General features: G+C 45.3%; 1 protein-coding gene across 2 annotated transcripts in view; it reads right to left on the bottom strand.

The window, feature by feature from the left end:
* Positions 1–16,004, bottom strand: part of LOC122561003 (uncharacterized) — a 62,188-nt gene that overhangs the window by 2,840 nt on the left and 43,344 nt on the right. Inside the window, exons 4-7 of one of the 2 annotated variants that reach the window (XM_043712265.2) lie at positions 14,578–14,749; positions 11,996–12,129; positions 7,531–7,646; positions 6,204–6,322 (exon numbers count right to left, since the gene is read on the bottom strand). In XM_043712265.2, the coding sequence (XP_043568200.1) occupies positions 6,226–6,322; positions 7,531–7,646; positions 11,996–12,129; positions 14,578–14,749 (519 nt within the window). In that variant the 3' untranslated portion in view covers positions 6,204–6,225. The remainder of the gene's footprint in view (positions 1–6,203; positions 6,323–7,530; positions 7,647–11,995; positions 12,130–14,577; positions 14,750–16,004) is intronic. The other variant, XM_043712267.2, reaches the window with a different exon arrangement.

Below are 16,004 nucleotides of genomic sequence, written 5' to 3'. Positions count from 1 at the left end.
TTTCAACTGCAGAAACGACTGCACAAAACCAGCAATCTAGTAACTGGCTGTATATGAACATGACCTCCACTAAAATCTATAAGTATAATCCCCAGAAAGGAACAGAAACACATGCAATTGACCCTAATTTATATCTTGCAATTTGAAATAATTTGCTCATGGGCTGTTTGCCTTACATGGATTTTAGCCATTAATTTGTTACAATCTGGGAGGGAGTGGGATAGTCTGAGAGGGAGTACAGGAGGGTGTGGGATAGTCTGGGAAAGGGTGAGACAGTTCAAAGGATTGATGGGACAGTGTGTGAGGGGATGGGACAGTCCAGGAGGTGGTGGGACAGTGGGGAGGGTGCGGGCAGTCTGGGAGGATTTAGGACAGTTTGGAAGGGGCTGTGGCACTTTGAGACGGGTAAGATAATCCAGGACAGGATGTAACAGTCAATGAGGGGAATGGGACATTCTGGGAGGGGGGTGGGGGGTGGGACAATGTGGAAGAGGGGAGAGACTGTCTGAGAGTAGGTGAGATTGTCTGTGAGAGGGTCAACAATGTGGGAAAGGGTGAAATAGGCTGGGAGGGGGTGAGATAGTCCAAAACGGGTCAAGTAAATCTGAGAGAAGGGTGGGGTAGTGTGGGTTGGGGTGGGACAGTCTGGGATGATTTGGGACCGTCAGGGAGGGGTGGACAGGGTGGGGGTAGGGGGAGAGACAGTCCCAGGAGGGGTTGAGGCAGACTGGGAGAGGGTGAGTCAATATGGGAAGGGGTGAGTCAGTCCTGGAGAGGGTAGGGCAATGTGGGAGATGTGTGATGTGAGGGATGAGTGTTGACCAAGTGCTTTCTAAAGAAAACCAAACTGGAAACTGGAAAGAACTGGAAAGAAGGTAGGCGACTGGTTGATGAGTATTTTGTCCTTTTTTTCCTCTCTACCTCATGTATTGATTTAAACAGAGAGCTGGGAAATGATAAACACTCAGTATTACACTGGGTAATTAAAGAATTGTATAAAGATGTATTGAGGAGTTAGTGTACTGACTGGGATAAGAGATGACAGTGGCTGAGCTGAAAATGTGTTGCTGGAAAAGCGCAGCAGGTCAGGCAGCATCCAAGGAGCAGGAGAATCGACGTTTCGGGCATGAGCCCTTCTTCAGGAATGAGGAAAGTGTGCCCAGCAGGCTAAGATAAAAGGTAGGGAGGAGGGACTTGGGGGAGGGGCGTTGGAACCCTCCAACCACAAGGGATGAACTCAGATTTCTCCAGTTTCCTCATTTCCCCTCCCCCCACCTTGTCTCAGTCCCAACCCTCGAACTCAGCACCATCTTCCTAACCTGCAATCTTCTTCCTGACCTTTCCGCCCCCACCCCCACTCTGGCCTATCACCCTCACCTTAACCTCCTTCCACCTATCGCATTTTCAACGCCCCTCCCCCAAGTCCCTCCTCCCTACCTTTTATCTTAGCCTGCTGGGCACACTTTCCTCATTCCTGAAGGAGGGCTCATGCCCGAAATGTCGATTCTCCTGCTCCTTGGATGCTGCCTGACCTGCTGCGCTTTTCCAGCAACACATTTTCAGCTCTGATCTCCAGCATCTGCAGTCTTCACTTTCTCCTCGAGGACTGTGGCTGAGCCTTGGCATCATAGTCTTGAGGCTCCCCTGTGCTTCAGAGTGTGTACCCAGCTGGTTCAGCTTGTGCTCAGGATTTCCAAGCTTCTGGAGAAGCTGGAGTCTTTGTGGAGTGGCCAGTGGATCAACTTTCCCTGGATCATTTGTTCAGGTGCCCACACCATGTGTACTGATTGTTCAGGATGGGAGGTGGGAGACTGTCCAGAAAATTAGGAAGAGGCAGGATGTACAGGAAAATTTCATGGTGATTTCTGAAGCAAGTGCTTTGTATTGGAGCACGTTGATCTGACCATATTCTTAAGGAATACAGCCCAAAGCAGTGCAAACAACTACAGGCTGTCGAGTGAGGAGGACTGTTAAACCAAGCTGCCTGTACTTCTTAATGAAAAGCAAAAGAACTGCAGATGCTGGAAATCAGAAACAAAAACCAAAGTTACTGGAAAAGCTCAGCAGGTCTGGCAGCATCTGTGCAGAGAAATCAGAGTTAATGTTTTGGAGGGGTCCGGTGACCCTTCCTCAGAATTTGAGTTAATCCTGAGTTCTCTCCACAGATGCTGCCAGACCTGTTGAGCTTTACCAGCAACTTCTGTTTTTGCTACCTGTCCTTCTTCCATGGTTACATCTCTACCTGGGAGTCCTTGGCAAGGGAGCACAAAGTTGTCCGGACTGTAACCAATGGGCACAGTCAGCTATCATCACTCCCCATGACCAAGTTTTAATTTAAACTTTCTAAGTTTCAGTTGTGATTTGATCTTTGTTACAGTTCCCATTTAATGAGCTACTGCATTTTAATTTGGATTGATTCTATTCAAACTGGTTCACTTAAAATAGAATAAAGAGTCAGGGGAAGGTTCAGAGGCTCCCAGGCTTCTGCAGTCTTGAGGAGTTTGTCTTCCACAGGTACAGAGATTACATGAGGTTGCAGTTCCTATTTCACTTTTTAAGGGGTCTGCTTCTTAAATTCTTTGTGCTTTAGACACTTGTTTCTGAGCTTTGGTCACACAGGGCATAGGAAAAAGGGAAGATCTGAGGATCTCCTCATGGGCCTGGCCAAGGAGGCCATAACGATGTACAGACAGTGAGCAGTGGAGGGAATTGTTAAACCTGACAACCTCCCTCTGTGTTTATTTTCAGATGAGGGTGTGCTCAGATGCGTGCTGTGTGGTGACCTAACCCTAATCCTAAACCTAATTTCAGACCCTTTGTGACCAATGGGCACCACAGGGGTGGAATATATTACTTCCATCCAAAAAAAGTATTTCAATTTAGTTTTAAATTTGCTCTAAACATTTAACTTTATAAAGGGTTGGCTCTCTTCTAATTTGGCTTAATCTGATTTAAATGTTTATCAAAAGATTACAAAGAGTCTGGTGGGAGATCTTGTGGTGCAGTAGTAGTGTCCCTGTCTCTGAGCCAAATAATCTGTGTTCAAATCCTACCTGTCCGGGAGGTGTTTATTAACATCTCTGAACAAATTGGTTAGAAACTATCTACAGGAAGCCCAGGTTCAAGTCTCACCTGTTCAAGTCTCACCTGTGTGTAATAACATTTCTGAACAGGTTGATTTCTATAATAGAAATGAAGAATAAGAACAAGGGAAACTACAAAGGCAGGTTGCCTATATGTAAATGCATATAGTCTGATGAATAAGGACGATGAGTTACAAGCATAAAATTTCTCTCAGGGACTTTGATGAATTGGCAATAATGAAAATGTGGCTTAAAATAGTGAGGACTGGATTCTCAATGCACAAGGATGTGGAATATTTAGAATAAAGATAGCAATAGGATGAAAGAAAGTTGTGTGGCAGCAATGATTTGGGAGGAGCTAGAAAAAGAGTGTAATTCCAAAATCCATTTATTGAGATTTGAGAAGCAAGAAATCTATGTATGATCGCACTACTGAAGTCATTCTATAGACCTCCAAATAGTGAGAGAAATAGAAACCCAGATTTACAGGGAGATTACAGAGAACTATAGGATAATGATTCTGGTGGAATTTAATTACTGAAATGTTGATTTGGGTAATATTAGACTAAGGAGAAAGGAGTGGAGGGATTTCTGAACTGAGTTCAAGGTAACATCAAAGGCTACAGATCTTTGAAAGTTGCCACTCAGGTGGATAGAGCTTGTAAGAAGGCCTATGGTGTATTAGCGTTCATTAGCAGAGGGATTGAATTCAAGAGTCGTGAAGTGATGTTGCAGCTGTACAGGACCTTGGTTAGGCCACATTTGGAGTACTGTGTGCAGTTCTGGTCGCCTCACTTTAGGAAAGATGTGGAAGCTTTGGAGAGGGTGCAGAGAAGATTTACCAGGATGTTGCCTGGAATGGAGAATAGGTCGTACGAGGATAGGTTGAGAGTGCTAGACCTTTTCTCATTGGAATGGCGAAGGATGAGGGGTGACTTGATAGAGGTTTATAAGATGATCAGAGGAATAGATAGAGTAGACAGTCAGAAACTTTTTCCCCGGGTACAACAGAGTGTTACAAGGGGACATAAATTTAAGGTGAAACTGTCTAGCTCTGCCAACATCCAAGTAAATCTCCTCTGCACCCTCTCCAGTGCAATCACATCCCTTCTATAATATGGATTCCAGAATTGCACACAATAGTTCCAGCATAATCTCTCTGCCCTTAAATTCTATATTGTGGCTAATGCAGGCAAATATCCCATGTGCCTTCTTAACCACTTTATCCACCTGTCCTGATACCTTAAGTAACCAGTGGGCATGCACATCAAGGTCCTTCTATTTTTTGGTGCTTCCCAGGGTCCCACTATTCATCATGTATTTCCTTACCTTGTTTATCCTGCCCAACAGCATTACCTTATGTACTTTCAGTGCTAATGTATAAAATAGTATTAGTTTGGATTTATGTACTCAATTTAGAGACATTCCCTGTAATTCTGGACCTTGAATTCAAATCTACCCTGTGTTATGATTATGTGAAAACTGTTGACTTTAAAAAAGAGAATATTAGCTGTAAGAAGGACTCAGCAGGATTTAATCCTTTAAAATGTTTTCTGTAGCAATTGACTAAAAATACATGATTGACCAAAGAATATTTCTTTTCAACAAAGAAACTGAAATTGCTGGTATAACTCAGCAGGTCTGACAGCATCTGTGGAGAGAAAGCACTGTTAATGTTTCAAGTCTGGTGGCTCTTCATCATAATTTCTGTGGGCAACTTATAATTTAACTACATAAACTGCGATTCCCTTGTATATCTCCCATCCATTGCACTCCCTGTAGATTGACGGTCCTTTTAAGGACTTTCTTCACTTAACATTTTATTAACATTTTCTATTTACTACAAATAAATAGGCTGTAACTATAGGTAAATAACCACTAATAATGATATTTAATTATCATCAAATAACTCTACTAGTAAAAACTCTAACCTCCCAATAAACCTCCCCCTCATACACAGACAGGAAAATAACATGGGTGTTATGGATGAAGGCAAAAACTGGGAAAGTAGTCAAGGAATCTGCTCAGATGGTTCTTGTTTTGGTCAAAAGACTGCTTCTCAGTCTTTGAAAAGATTCCCATTCCTTGGGGGCAGCTGACCACAGGCAATGGGAGATACAATTGTGAGATACTAAATAGAATGGAGATATTCAGCTTTGTCCGAATCAAGGCTGTGTTAGCATCATACAAACTGAACCTGAATCTTAGATAAAGAATGCTGAGCTGCCACATTCTGTCAATAATGTTACGCAGCTCGGAGATATGGTCAATAGGCAAAGAAACTGTTGTGTGAGCTCAATGCATTTGGGTTGTGCACAGGAGAACGATCTGTGTGCATATACACCACATGTATTGAGGATTAATGAAGAAGTGCTGGAAATGGCTAAAAAAGAGAGGAAATTAATGAATAATACCCAAGAGTGAAAGAAAGAGAATGAGGGAGAGTGAGAGAGATCAATACTTCAGTCAGACAGTGGTTGAAAGATGGTTTGGCAGAAAATGCATGAGGGAAACGGAGGAGAAAATGAACTGGAAGCAGGGCTCCTGTGTAGGGGCAGAACAGGACTGGGAGAGGGCAAGATTCATACCAGATGTGTTTATCTCTGGAGAATACTTATGAATGAGCAAGGAACAACTCACCCCTCCAGCTGAGGCCACAAGGACAAGAGGGTACAGATATTACAGTGTGGGGGAGGCATAGTGAATGGTGCTGGGTATCAATGAGGAATCTGGTGGGAATGGGGATTAGTGCTATTGATAGATGAAGACTGTAAAAGGGACATGGGAATGGTGCTGGGAGTGGTGGAGAATGTGCTGGGGGTAGGGGGTGGTGCTGGGGACAGGGGGTGGTGCCGGAATGGTATCGGAGGAAGGGATGGTGCTGGGGGCAGCGGGTGGTGCTGGGGGCATGGGGAATGGTACTGGGGGTGATGGGGAATGTGGAGAAAAACCTTTGCCAACAGCGAGTGAGTGAAACTCGCAGGGCTATAGGGAATCAATGTGGGAGTGGGGCTGACTGGATAGCTCTGTCGGGAGCTGGCATAGATATAATGGACTCTCTCTGGTGTAACTGACTCTAAAAATCTGTGATATTAATGGCAGCTGAAAGATGAGACTCACTTCACTAAATTTGCCCAAACAATCAGGGAGTGTACTCCCAATCACTGTTCCTGTTGAGGCCCCACACACTGGCAGAATTTGTCTCCTTTATCAGAGGACTGCTTCTTCCATCTTCCGGCCTAAAGATTGAAACAGATTAATTAACAATGATCTTTCTGTAGTTCTGAACCACCTGCATAACCCAGATATGCTGTTTAGCTCAGGCATTGGCAAGTGTGGGCTAGAACCACTACTGGTCTGTCTGTGAATGTTGGATAATCTCTTTGCTTGTTACTTACTTGTTGCTCTGCCTGTTCTGTGCCCGTGAAACCATGGCTGCTTATTCTCTGCCAGCAGAACCATCAATCTGCCTGTTCAGCATGCTTGGAACATCACACTGTTAATTCATCTCTCTGTCTGTTCTCCACCTTGAACCATCACTCTGCCTGTCCTGTGCCCCTGTGTCACATCCTAAAGTCTGAAACTGAACGCAAAGATTCCCTGGAGCATTTCTGGTGTCCGCTGTGGGAGGCCTGATCAGATGGTAGGATGTCACCCTTGGTGTGGTCAACCATGGAGATCACAGGTATACAACACCTTTCTTTTTACACCGGAATGTAAAGTTGGGCAATTCCCCACCCAGCAGGGCAGCATGGTGGCTCAGCGGTTAGCACTGCTGCCTCACAGCGCCAGGGACCCAGGTCTGATTCCAGCTTTGGGTGACTGACTGTGTGGAGTTTGCACGTTCTCCCCGTGTCTGCGTGAGTTTCCTCCGGGTGCTCCGGTTTCCTCCCACAGTCCAAAGATGTGCAGGTCAGGTGAATTGGCCATGCTAAATTGTCCATAGTGTTAGGTGCATTAGTCAGAGGGAAACGGGTCTGGGTGGGTTGCTCTTTGGAGGGTCGGTGTGGGCTTGTTGGCCTGAAGGGCCGTTTCCACACTGTAGGGAGATTTAATAAACAGTGGTATGCAGAGAGGGAGGAGTCAGAAATATGTCTATGTGCTTAGAGAACTATAGAAACTTTCATGACAGACACAAATCTATCTCTTTACCATCCCACTTCATACACAGTGCATTGATCATTTCCCTTTCTCCCTGCCCTGATCCCAACACTTGAGTGCATCTCCTAACACTGCCTGGAGACACATGGTACTCTCTCTCCCCACCCACTGATATCACTGAACATGTATACTACAACCACCCCCCTCCCCCACCAATTCTAGAGAAAGAGACAGAGCAAAGCTCAATCCCCTCAGCTTGTGCATGTGGTGCAGACCTGCAAAAGATGTCAGTGTAGGAGAAAAATACATGCATTAGGCATAATGCAGGGCAAGAGCCAATAGTTACCTATAAAGCTGAGGGCAGGACTGCTTTAACATGGTAAATGAATCTCTGACTGGGCGAGTTTTTAACTTGGAATCACGAAGCAGGAGCTTGATCTTCCCACTGGATTGGCCTTCCGCCTGAAATGCACAACGGAAAAGATTGGGCAATGTTCCAGGTGAAGTTGAAAGACAAACAGAAGGTGAAGGAGCTCAATGGGTCAAGCAGTGTCTGTGGAGAGAGAAACTGAGTTAATAAGCTGCATTTTCACCATCAAGGTGGGTAGCTCGAGTCAGGACATTTCCCAGCCTGGTTTGCCCGCGTCCAAACAAGAGCTCTACTGGTTTCATTCTGGGGGTAGGCCAGACTGGGTGCCAGCTAAAGTAAGGGACCCCATTCTGGTTGCATTTGTCAAACATCAGGCCCTCACCTAGGGCGTTCACTCTATCTCATGCCTATCCATGAGGTCACCCCTATGATGCGTTTGGAGTCTCTAGGCCAGCTCATGATCGCTTCCTTGGCAAACCCAATGTCCCCCATATGCTAAGTGTCAACACATGCTAACCTTGGCCTCCTGTTGCTCACCTTTGCCCTAAAATTCTGCATGCTAATTGGCCCATAGGTGGACTTCAGACTCATAGATAGACCACTCTCGGATAAAATAGAGTTCTAAATACCAATTACAGAGTTCATTGTAATAAAATAAAAACACATCCATTGATAAAAGTCCATTCAGTACATTTAAAACTGCTTGAGTACTTCATCCCTTTTAAAACATTTGCATTCATTACCTCGTGTTAAAGTCATGTCTAATAACCTTTTTAAGCTATGAATCAAATTGAACTCCAACTGTGATAATGATTGGTTTCTTTCCACAAACTATCATGAATAATGCCAGGGTGGGTTAGGCAAGTGAGCTCAGGGAGATAGTATGGTTAAGTGAATGAGATGGGATGGAGGTAGGTGTGTAAAGGGGTATAGGGTAGGTGGTCAGATCAGAAGGAATTGTCAGGTTGGGATTGTGTCATTAAGGCAGTTGGAGGGTCGATGGGGTAAGATGGGGCAGCCGGAATGTTGTGGGCAGAGGGGTGCAACCGGAGGGTTGTGATGGCACACAGACAGTCCAAGAACATTGGAGTTTCAGTGGGAGTTTGAAGGTTGAGGTAATCAGATGGAGGAGAGAGTCAGATTGTAGGAGTTATCCAGATCAGAGGTTTGGGCAATTGGCAGGCTTGGGTGAGTCTGGGGGAGGTTGGGTGATGGGGTCTAGTCAGGTCAGGTTGGGGGGTAATCGGGGAACTGGTGAAAGGTCAAGAGGGAATTAAAGGGTCAGTTGTATGTTTATCCTGGAGCTAGACAAGATTTTCTCTGCCTGAGACTTCCTAAGTAACAATTGAGATAAGTACCAAGGACCTTCCTGAAGACTCGGATTCTGCCTTGCAGGTTCTCCGAGAGCCAGGAAATTCCATGTAACAAGTTCAAACTCCCTGGGTAGTTCCCGGGGAGGGAGGAAGCTAGGATCTCCAAGGGGTCCTAATTCACATCTCTGGATGTAGGTGTGGTCTCCAGTGTTCCAGACAGTGGGCAATGATTCAGCCTTGGAATATTTTGTATCCAGTTATAGGCATTTCAGTAAGAGTAACAGAAAGAGGGTTTAAGGGACTTACAAGAATGCCTCCAGGGTGAGGAATTTCAATCATATGGAAAGACTGTTGTTCTTGCACAGAAGGTTGAAGAGAGATTGAGTAAGGTTTTTAAAACCAGGAGGGTTCCAGACAGAGTCGATCAGGAGAAACTGTTTCCACTTGGGAAGGGATTGCGAATGAAGGAGGTGGGGATTTAAGGTAATTGGCAAAAGTAACAATGATGACATGAGCAAAAAGTTCTATTTAGCAGTCACCAGTTTAGATTGAAATGCAACTCATCGAGGCTGAGCCAATTGAGGCGTTGGAAAGGCAATTGAATAATCAGCCAAAGAGGAGAGATTTGTAGAGTAACAGGGAAAGGAAGGCAGAGTGAGGCTAGTTGAGTAACACTTCCACACAGTCGGTACCGCAAAGTGGGCTGAGTGGACTCTCTGCGGTGTAACGAATTTACAGCTGGTTATTCCACTGTGGAAGCATCACTACCAAACCTGCCCCATTCTAATCTTGCCCTGTAGAGGTTCTGGCAGGGATGGAGAAGTGAAGGTCACAGTGGTGCTGAGGCCAAATATTGCTTGCTGCTTCCTTTAAGAGGCTTTAAGAACAGCAACAGCCTACATTCACATAGCATTTTGATTGCAATGAAACATCCCAAGGTGCTTCACAGCAGCATCAACAAGTAAAAATTAAAGCTGAGCCGCAGGAGGAGCTTTTTGGAAAGGTGACCAAACGCTTTTGTCAAAGAAATAGGTTTTGAGGGGGAAGGTGAGGACACAAGGCAAGGCGGGTAGGGAGGGAGTCCAGCAGGTCAGGCAAATGAAGGTACACCAGCAGATAGAATTACAGGAATGCAGAACTCTTAGAGGGTTGTGGGACTGGAGGAGATTCCAGAGAGATGGAGGGGCCAGGCCTTGGAGAGATTTGAAAACAAGAATGAGAATGTTACAATCGTGTGTGTGCGTGTGTGAGAGAGAGAGAGAGGGAGAGTGGGCACAGAGCTTTGCAGTGGGTTAAGATACAGACATCAAAGTTTTGGATGACCTCAGGTTATGATGAGCAAGATATGGGTGACCAGCATTTGAATGGAATGGTTACAAAACCATGAATAAGGGCTATGGACTGGCTGGGAAAACATTGCATTCGAGTGCTGTTTTGTTGGTGGGAATATGACATAAAAGGCGTAAACAGTCTGGTTTAGTGTCAGTCACTTGTCAGGATTAAGTCTGTAGTTGAGGAATAAAGTATGGATCAATTCAAAGCTCAGCTCTGTTAAATGGGAATGTGCTGGCCAGTCTCCACTAACCAGAGGAACTGCATCCATTCTTCACTTATGAAATAGCCACAGCTTCTTACACTGCAGTATTAGTGAAGAGTGAGTTGGCATTGTCTTTGCACTTTGATGGTCTACATAACTCAGCAACAATTTCCATAACTTGGTCGCTGATCTGTATGCTCACTTTAATATTCTCTCTTGTAGCCAAGTTCCACAAGTCAGAGTGTGAGGCACTTGCCTGGATGGGTGCAGCTCCGACAAAACACAAGAAGCTTGACACCAAACAGGATACAACAGCCCACTTGACTGGCACCATATTCACAAGCATCCATCACTGAAGCACAGTAGCAGCAGTGTGTACTATCTATAAAATGCACTTCAGAAATTCACCAAATATCCTTAGACAGCACCTTCCAAACCCATGACCACTTCCATTTAGAAGGACAAGCGCAGCAGATATATGGGAATACCACTACCTGAAAGTTCCCCTCCAAGTCAACTCATCATTTGGAAATTTATCACCATTCCTTCATTGTCACTGGTTTAAAATCCTGGAATTCCCTCCCTAATATAGAACATAGAAGAATACAGCGCAGTACAGGCCCTTTGGCCCTCGATGTTGCGCCGATCCAAGCCCACCTAACCTATACTAACCCACTATCCTCCATATACCTATCCAATGCCCGCTTAAATGCCCATAAAGAGGGAGAGTCCACCACTGCTGCTGGCAGGGCATTCCATGAACTTACGACTCGCTGAGTGAAGAACCTACCCCTAACTTCAGTCCTATATCTACCCCCCCTTAATTTAAAGCTATGCCCCCTTGTAATACCCGACTCCATACGCGGGAAAAGGTTCACACTGTCAACCCTATCTAACCCCCTAATCATCCTGCATCTAATAGCATTGTGGATTTACCTACAGCACATGGACTGCAGCTGTTCAAGAAGGCAGCTCACTACCACCTTCTCAGGGACAACTAGGGATGGGCAGTAAACAAGAATGCTCATGTGCCATGATAGAATAAAAAGAAAGCTTCCTTAGACCAAAAAAAGAGCAGGGACCAAGAAAAGACCACTGCACCCCATGGAGTATCTGCAACCTGCTGTGGTCTCTGTAGTCTCAGTCTGTGTCCCTGCTCAGGATTTCCTGACAGAGGCACCATGCTAAATGACTGAACTGAACTTCAAAACATCAGCTTTAACAAATTAACAGGGAAATTGGCCACAAAACAGGATGCACGGACAGTTCCAAAAGGTCCCTGTGGATATTGCTGAGAGTCAACACTGGGGTGAGTACAGGAAAAATCAGCAAATGGAAGATCAAAGGCATCTACAGGAGACAGGAAGCACAAAAGCAGGACACTTTCCACTGCCAGCAGCAAGGTCACGGGTGTAATGTTGAACCAAGGAGAGTTTCAGAATCTTCTATTTTCAAAAATGTCACTCCACTCTAAAACACCAAGTGGAATCAGTGCACTTTCTCATAACATTTTCTCAAATCAGTTGCCAATGTTTTTAAAAATGATCTGACTGCCCTTCAAAGTGTGATGTTAACAATTGAAGTTACTCACATCTTGGTGGTCCTGGCAGTGAGAGTTGAGCTCACTCAGTTCTTCATGGCCAAGCACCAGGTCTTGCTGACTTAACATTTTTCTGCACATGTACTTTCTGCTCTGTTCTCTGCCGTTTGGCTGTGTATCCTCAGCTGTAACAGAGGCACCTTTATTTAGCAGGTGTGACCCAATTGCTTCCATCATAGCGAGCTCACTGTTGTCACATTCTTTAACCAGGACACAGCAGCCCACCCCAATCCAGCTGAGATCTATGGGTAAGGGACTCCAAACAACTGTGGAAGTACTACATTTAACAGCTCCCAAACACTGATGGGGGCTTTGTTCACACAATTACCTTAACCCTATTTAATGTAAAGCAGACAGGTTCAAAGCTCCAATAATGGTTGAGTACAGCTTGCATTCAGCAGCATACCCTGATTCACTCACTCACTGCTCAACGAGTATCAGCAATGTACAAAGCAGAGAACACTGCTCCACAATAGCCTAAACTGTTCATTCACAGAGCCCTCACTCACTCACCCCTCAGACATTTGTATCCCTCACTGACTAGGCCTTCACTCACTGAGCCCCACAGTCACTGAGCCCCTCACTCAATCACCCCCCACTAACTGAGCCTTCACTCACTGAGCCCCTCATTCAATTGCACTCCACATTAACTGAACCCTCACTCACTCACCCCTCACTCACTTTCACTCCTCACTCACTGAATTCTTCCCTCATGCTCTCACCCCTCACTTTCTCACCCCTCACTTATTCACCTCTCACTCCCACTCATCTCTTACTCACTCTCTCAATCATCATTCACTCACTAACTCCTGTAGTTGCGAGATCCCATGTTCAGAGATTAACCTGAGTGGTATGTTTGTAGGCATACCACTCACTTCAATTGTGGGTGAAGTGTTAGAAAAAGATATAAGAGATATGATTTATAATCATCTAGAGAGGAATAAGTTGATTAGGGATAGTCAACATGGTTTTGTGAAGAGTAGGTCTTGCCTCACAAACCTTATTGAGTTCTTTGAGACGGTGACCAAACAGGTGGATGACGGTGAAGCAGTTGATATAGATTTCAGTAAGGCATTTGATAAGGTTCCCCACGATAGGCTATTGCACAAAATACAGAGGCATGTGACTGAAGGTGACTTAGCTGTTTGGATTAGAAATTGGCTAGCTGAAAGAAGACAGATGGTGATGGTTAATCAGAAATGTTCATCCTGGAGTTCAGTTACTAATGGTGTGCCACAAGGATCTGTTTTGGAGCCACTACTGTTTGTCATTTTTATAAATGACCTAGGTGAGGGTGTAGAAGGATGGGTTGGTAAATTTGTGGATGACAATAAGGTTAGTGGAGTTGTGGATAATTGCTGAAGGATGTTGCAGGTTACAGAGGGACATAGATAAGACTGGATTACATTACAGTGTGGAAACAGGCCCTTCGGCCCAACAAGTCCATACTGACCCGCCGAAGCGCAACCCACCCATACCCCTAACCTAACACTACGGGCAATTTATCATGGCCAATTCACCTGACCTGCACATCTTTGGACTGTGGGAGGAAACTGGAGCACCCAGAGGAAACCCATGCAGAGACGGGGAGAACGTGCAAACTCCACACAGTCAGTTGCCTGAGGCGGGAATTGAACCCAGGTCTCTGGCGCTGTGAGGCAGCAGTGCTAACCACTGTGCCACCGTACTGCCCATAAAGTTGCAGAGCTGGGCTGAGAGGTGGCAAATGGAGTTTAATGCGGAAAAGTGTGAGACGATTCACTTTGGAAGGAGTAACAGGAATAGAGTACTGGGCTAATGGTAAGACTTTTGGTAGTGTAGATGAGCAGAGAGATCTCAGTGTCCATGTACATAGATCCCTGAAAGTTGCCACCCAGGTTAATAGGGTTGTTAAGAAGGCATATAGTGTGTTAGTTTTTATTGGTAGAGGGATTGGGTTTCAGAGTCAGGAGGTCATGCTGCAGCTGTACAAAACTCTGGTGCTGCCGCACTTGGAGTATTGCATACAATTCTGATCACCGCATTGTAGGAAGGATTTGGAAGCTTTGGAAAGGGTGCAGAGGAGACTTACTAGGATGTTGCCTGGTATGGAGGGAAGGCCTTATGAGGAAAGGCTGGGGGACCTGAGGCTGTTTGCGTTCGAGAGAAGGTTGAGAGGTGACTTAATTGAGACATATAAGATAATCAGAGGGTCAAACAGGTTGGACAGTGAGGGCCTTTTTCCTCGGATTATGATGGCTAGCATGAGGGGACATAGCTTTATATTGAGGGGGTGATAGATATAGGACAGATGTCAGAGGTAGTTTCTTTACTTAGAGAGTAGTAGGGGCATGGGACGCACTGTCTGCAATGGTAGTAGACATGCCAACTTTAAGGGCATTTAGATAGTCATTGGATGAACATATGGATGAAAATGGAATAGTGTATAATAGAGAGGCTTCAGATTGGTTCCACAGGTCGGCGCAACATTGAGGGCCAAAGGGCCTGTACTGCACTGTAATGCTCTATGTTCTAGGTTCTATGTAAACTGAGTGTAGTTGGTGCTGGACCAGGAGCTGAAGTCAGTGACAGACCTTGTTGACTGTTGTTCTCCGTCCTCCCTGTGATCTGAGCTGTGTTCTCCCCCTTGAAGGAGATCCCATGGCTTGGAGAGCTGCTGCAAGATCCTATCTGGAGATCAGGGAGGTTTGCCAGACTCTGATAGATTCCAACAGCTCCACATGAGCAGTGATTCAGGAAAAACTCCTGGATGGGGAAAAAGGAAAGGTTTATTGTTAGAGAGTCATTGTGAAGGACTTTAAAGGATAGGGCACTGACCGACACTCCCCCTCCGTCTCCCTTCTCTTCCTTCAGTCCTCCCTATAACTCAAGCTCTGAACACCCACTTCCTCAACCCTCCCAAACTCCCCACTTGTCCCCACTTCCCCATTCCACCTCCCATATTTCCCTCCCACTCCTCTTTCTCTCCCACCCCTCCCACTGCCTTCTCTCCAACTCACTCCTACTCCCAACACTCCTATTCCCTTTCTCTCCCCCTGCCACCTCCCCTCTCTCTCCTCTTCTCCCACTTCCCCAATCCTTGTTTGAGGCTGAGAATCAGAGGAATAGTGAGGGAGTGAAGGACTAAATGTTTTAGTGGTACAGACATAATAGGACATAAGGTCTCTTCTGTACTGTATGATTCAATAATTCTGTGACTGAAGAACTGAGTTGAGAGACTGAAGGAGTGAGAAATGAAGATCACGAGGAACTGAGGGAATGAAGGAGCGAGGGAATGAACTCTTGGAGTTAGGGAATCAGGGAGCAACTGAGTGAGGGAGTGATAAGCTGTCATTCGATTTTTAAATGTTTCTGAGTTGGAAGTGCACCTCGATGTCCTGCTGATCAGCACTTTGATGGTGAAGGGAATCTAACACAGGCCGAAAGGCAGTTGGGAGAGCAGTGTTGTATGTTAGCAGCTGCATATTCTGCAACAACCAGCCTCCAAACGGATATCCTGTTTTCCTGCAAGTTCTCAGCTTTAAAAACCAGTGGAACACCATTCAGCAGAAAAACCATATGCTCCAAATGCATCAGATAACACACGTGTGCACACTCACACACACACACACACACACACACCCATCCGCCCAAAAAGGCAGACTTAAATATACACACAATCAGGCAGTCGTACAGATGCACGTGCACACAATTTAGGCAGACATACAGACAAGCATACAATCAAGCAGATACATAGACATACACATTCAGAATTGGGCTGACACACACACATGCACACACAATCCATAAGACCATATGATATAGGAACAGAATCAGGCCATTCTGCTCCACCATTCGATCATGAATGAAATGTATTTCAACCCATTCTCCTGAACAATCAGGCAGATGTACAAACACGCATGCACATATTCAGGCACACATGATCAGACCCACATACACATACAGATAAACATAGACACATTTTGAGAAAGAAAAGAGATAGTCAAGAAGATTGGCAGAA

The sequence above is a fragment of the Chiloscyllium plagiosum genome, unplaced genomic scaffold (genome assembly GCF_037043375.1).
Source record: "Chiloscyllium plagiosum isolate Xiang-an unplaced genomic scaffold, Cpla_swu_hap1 HiC_scaffold_22, whole genome shotgun sequence".
In the NCBI taxonomy this organism is placed as follows: Eukaryota; Metazoa; Chordata; class Chondrichthyes; order Orectolobiformes; family Hemiscylliidae; genus Chiloscyllium; species Chiloscyllium plagiosum.
This window is presented reverse-complemented; position numbering and strand designations above follow the sequence as displayed.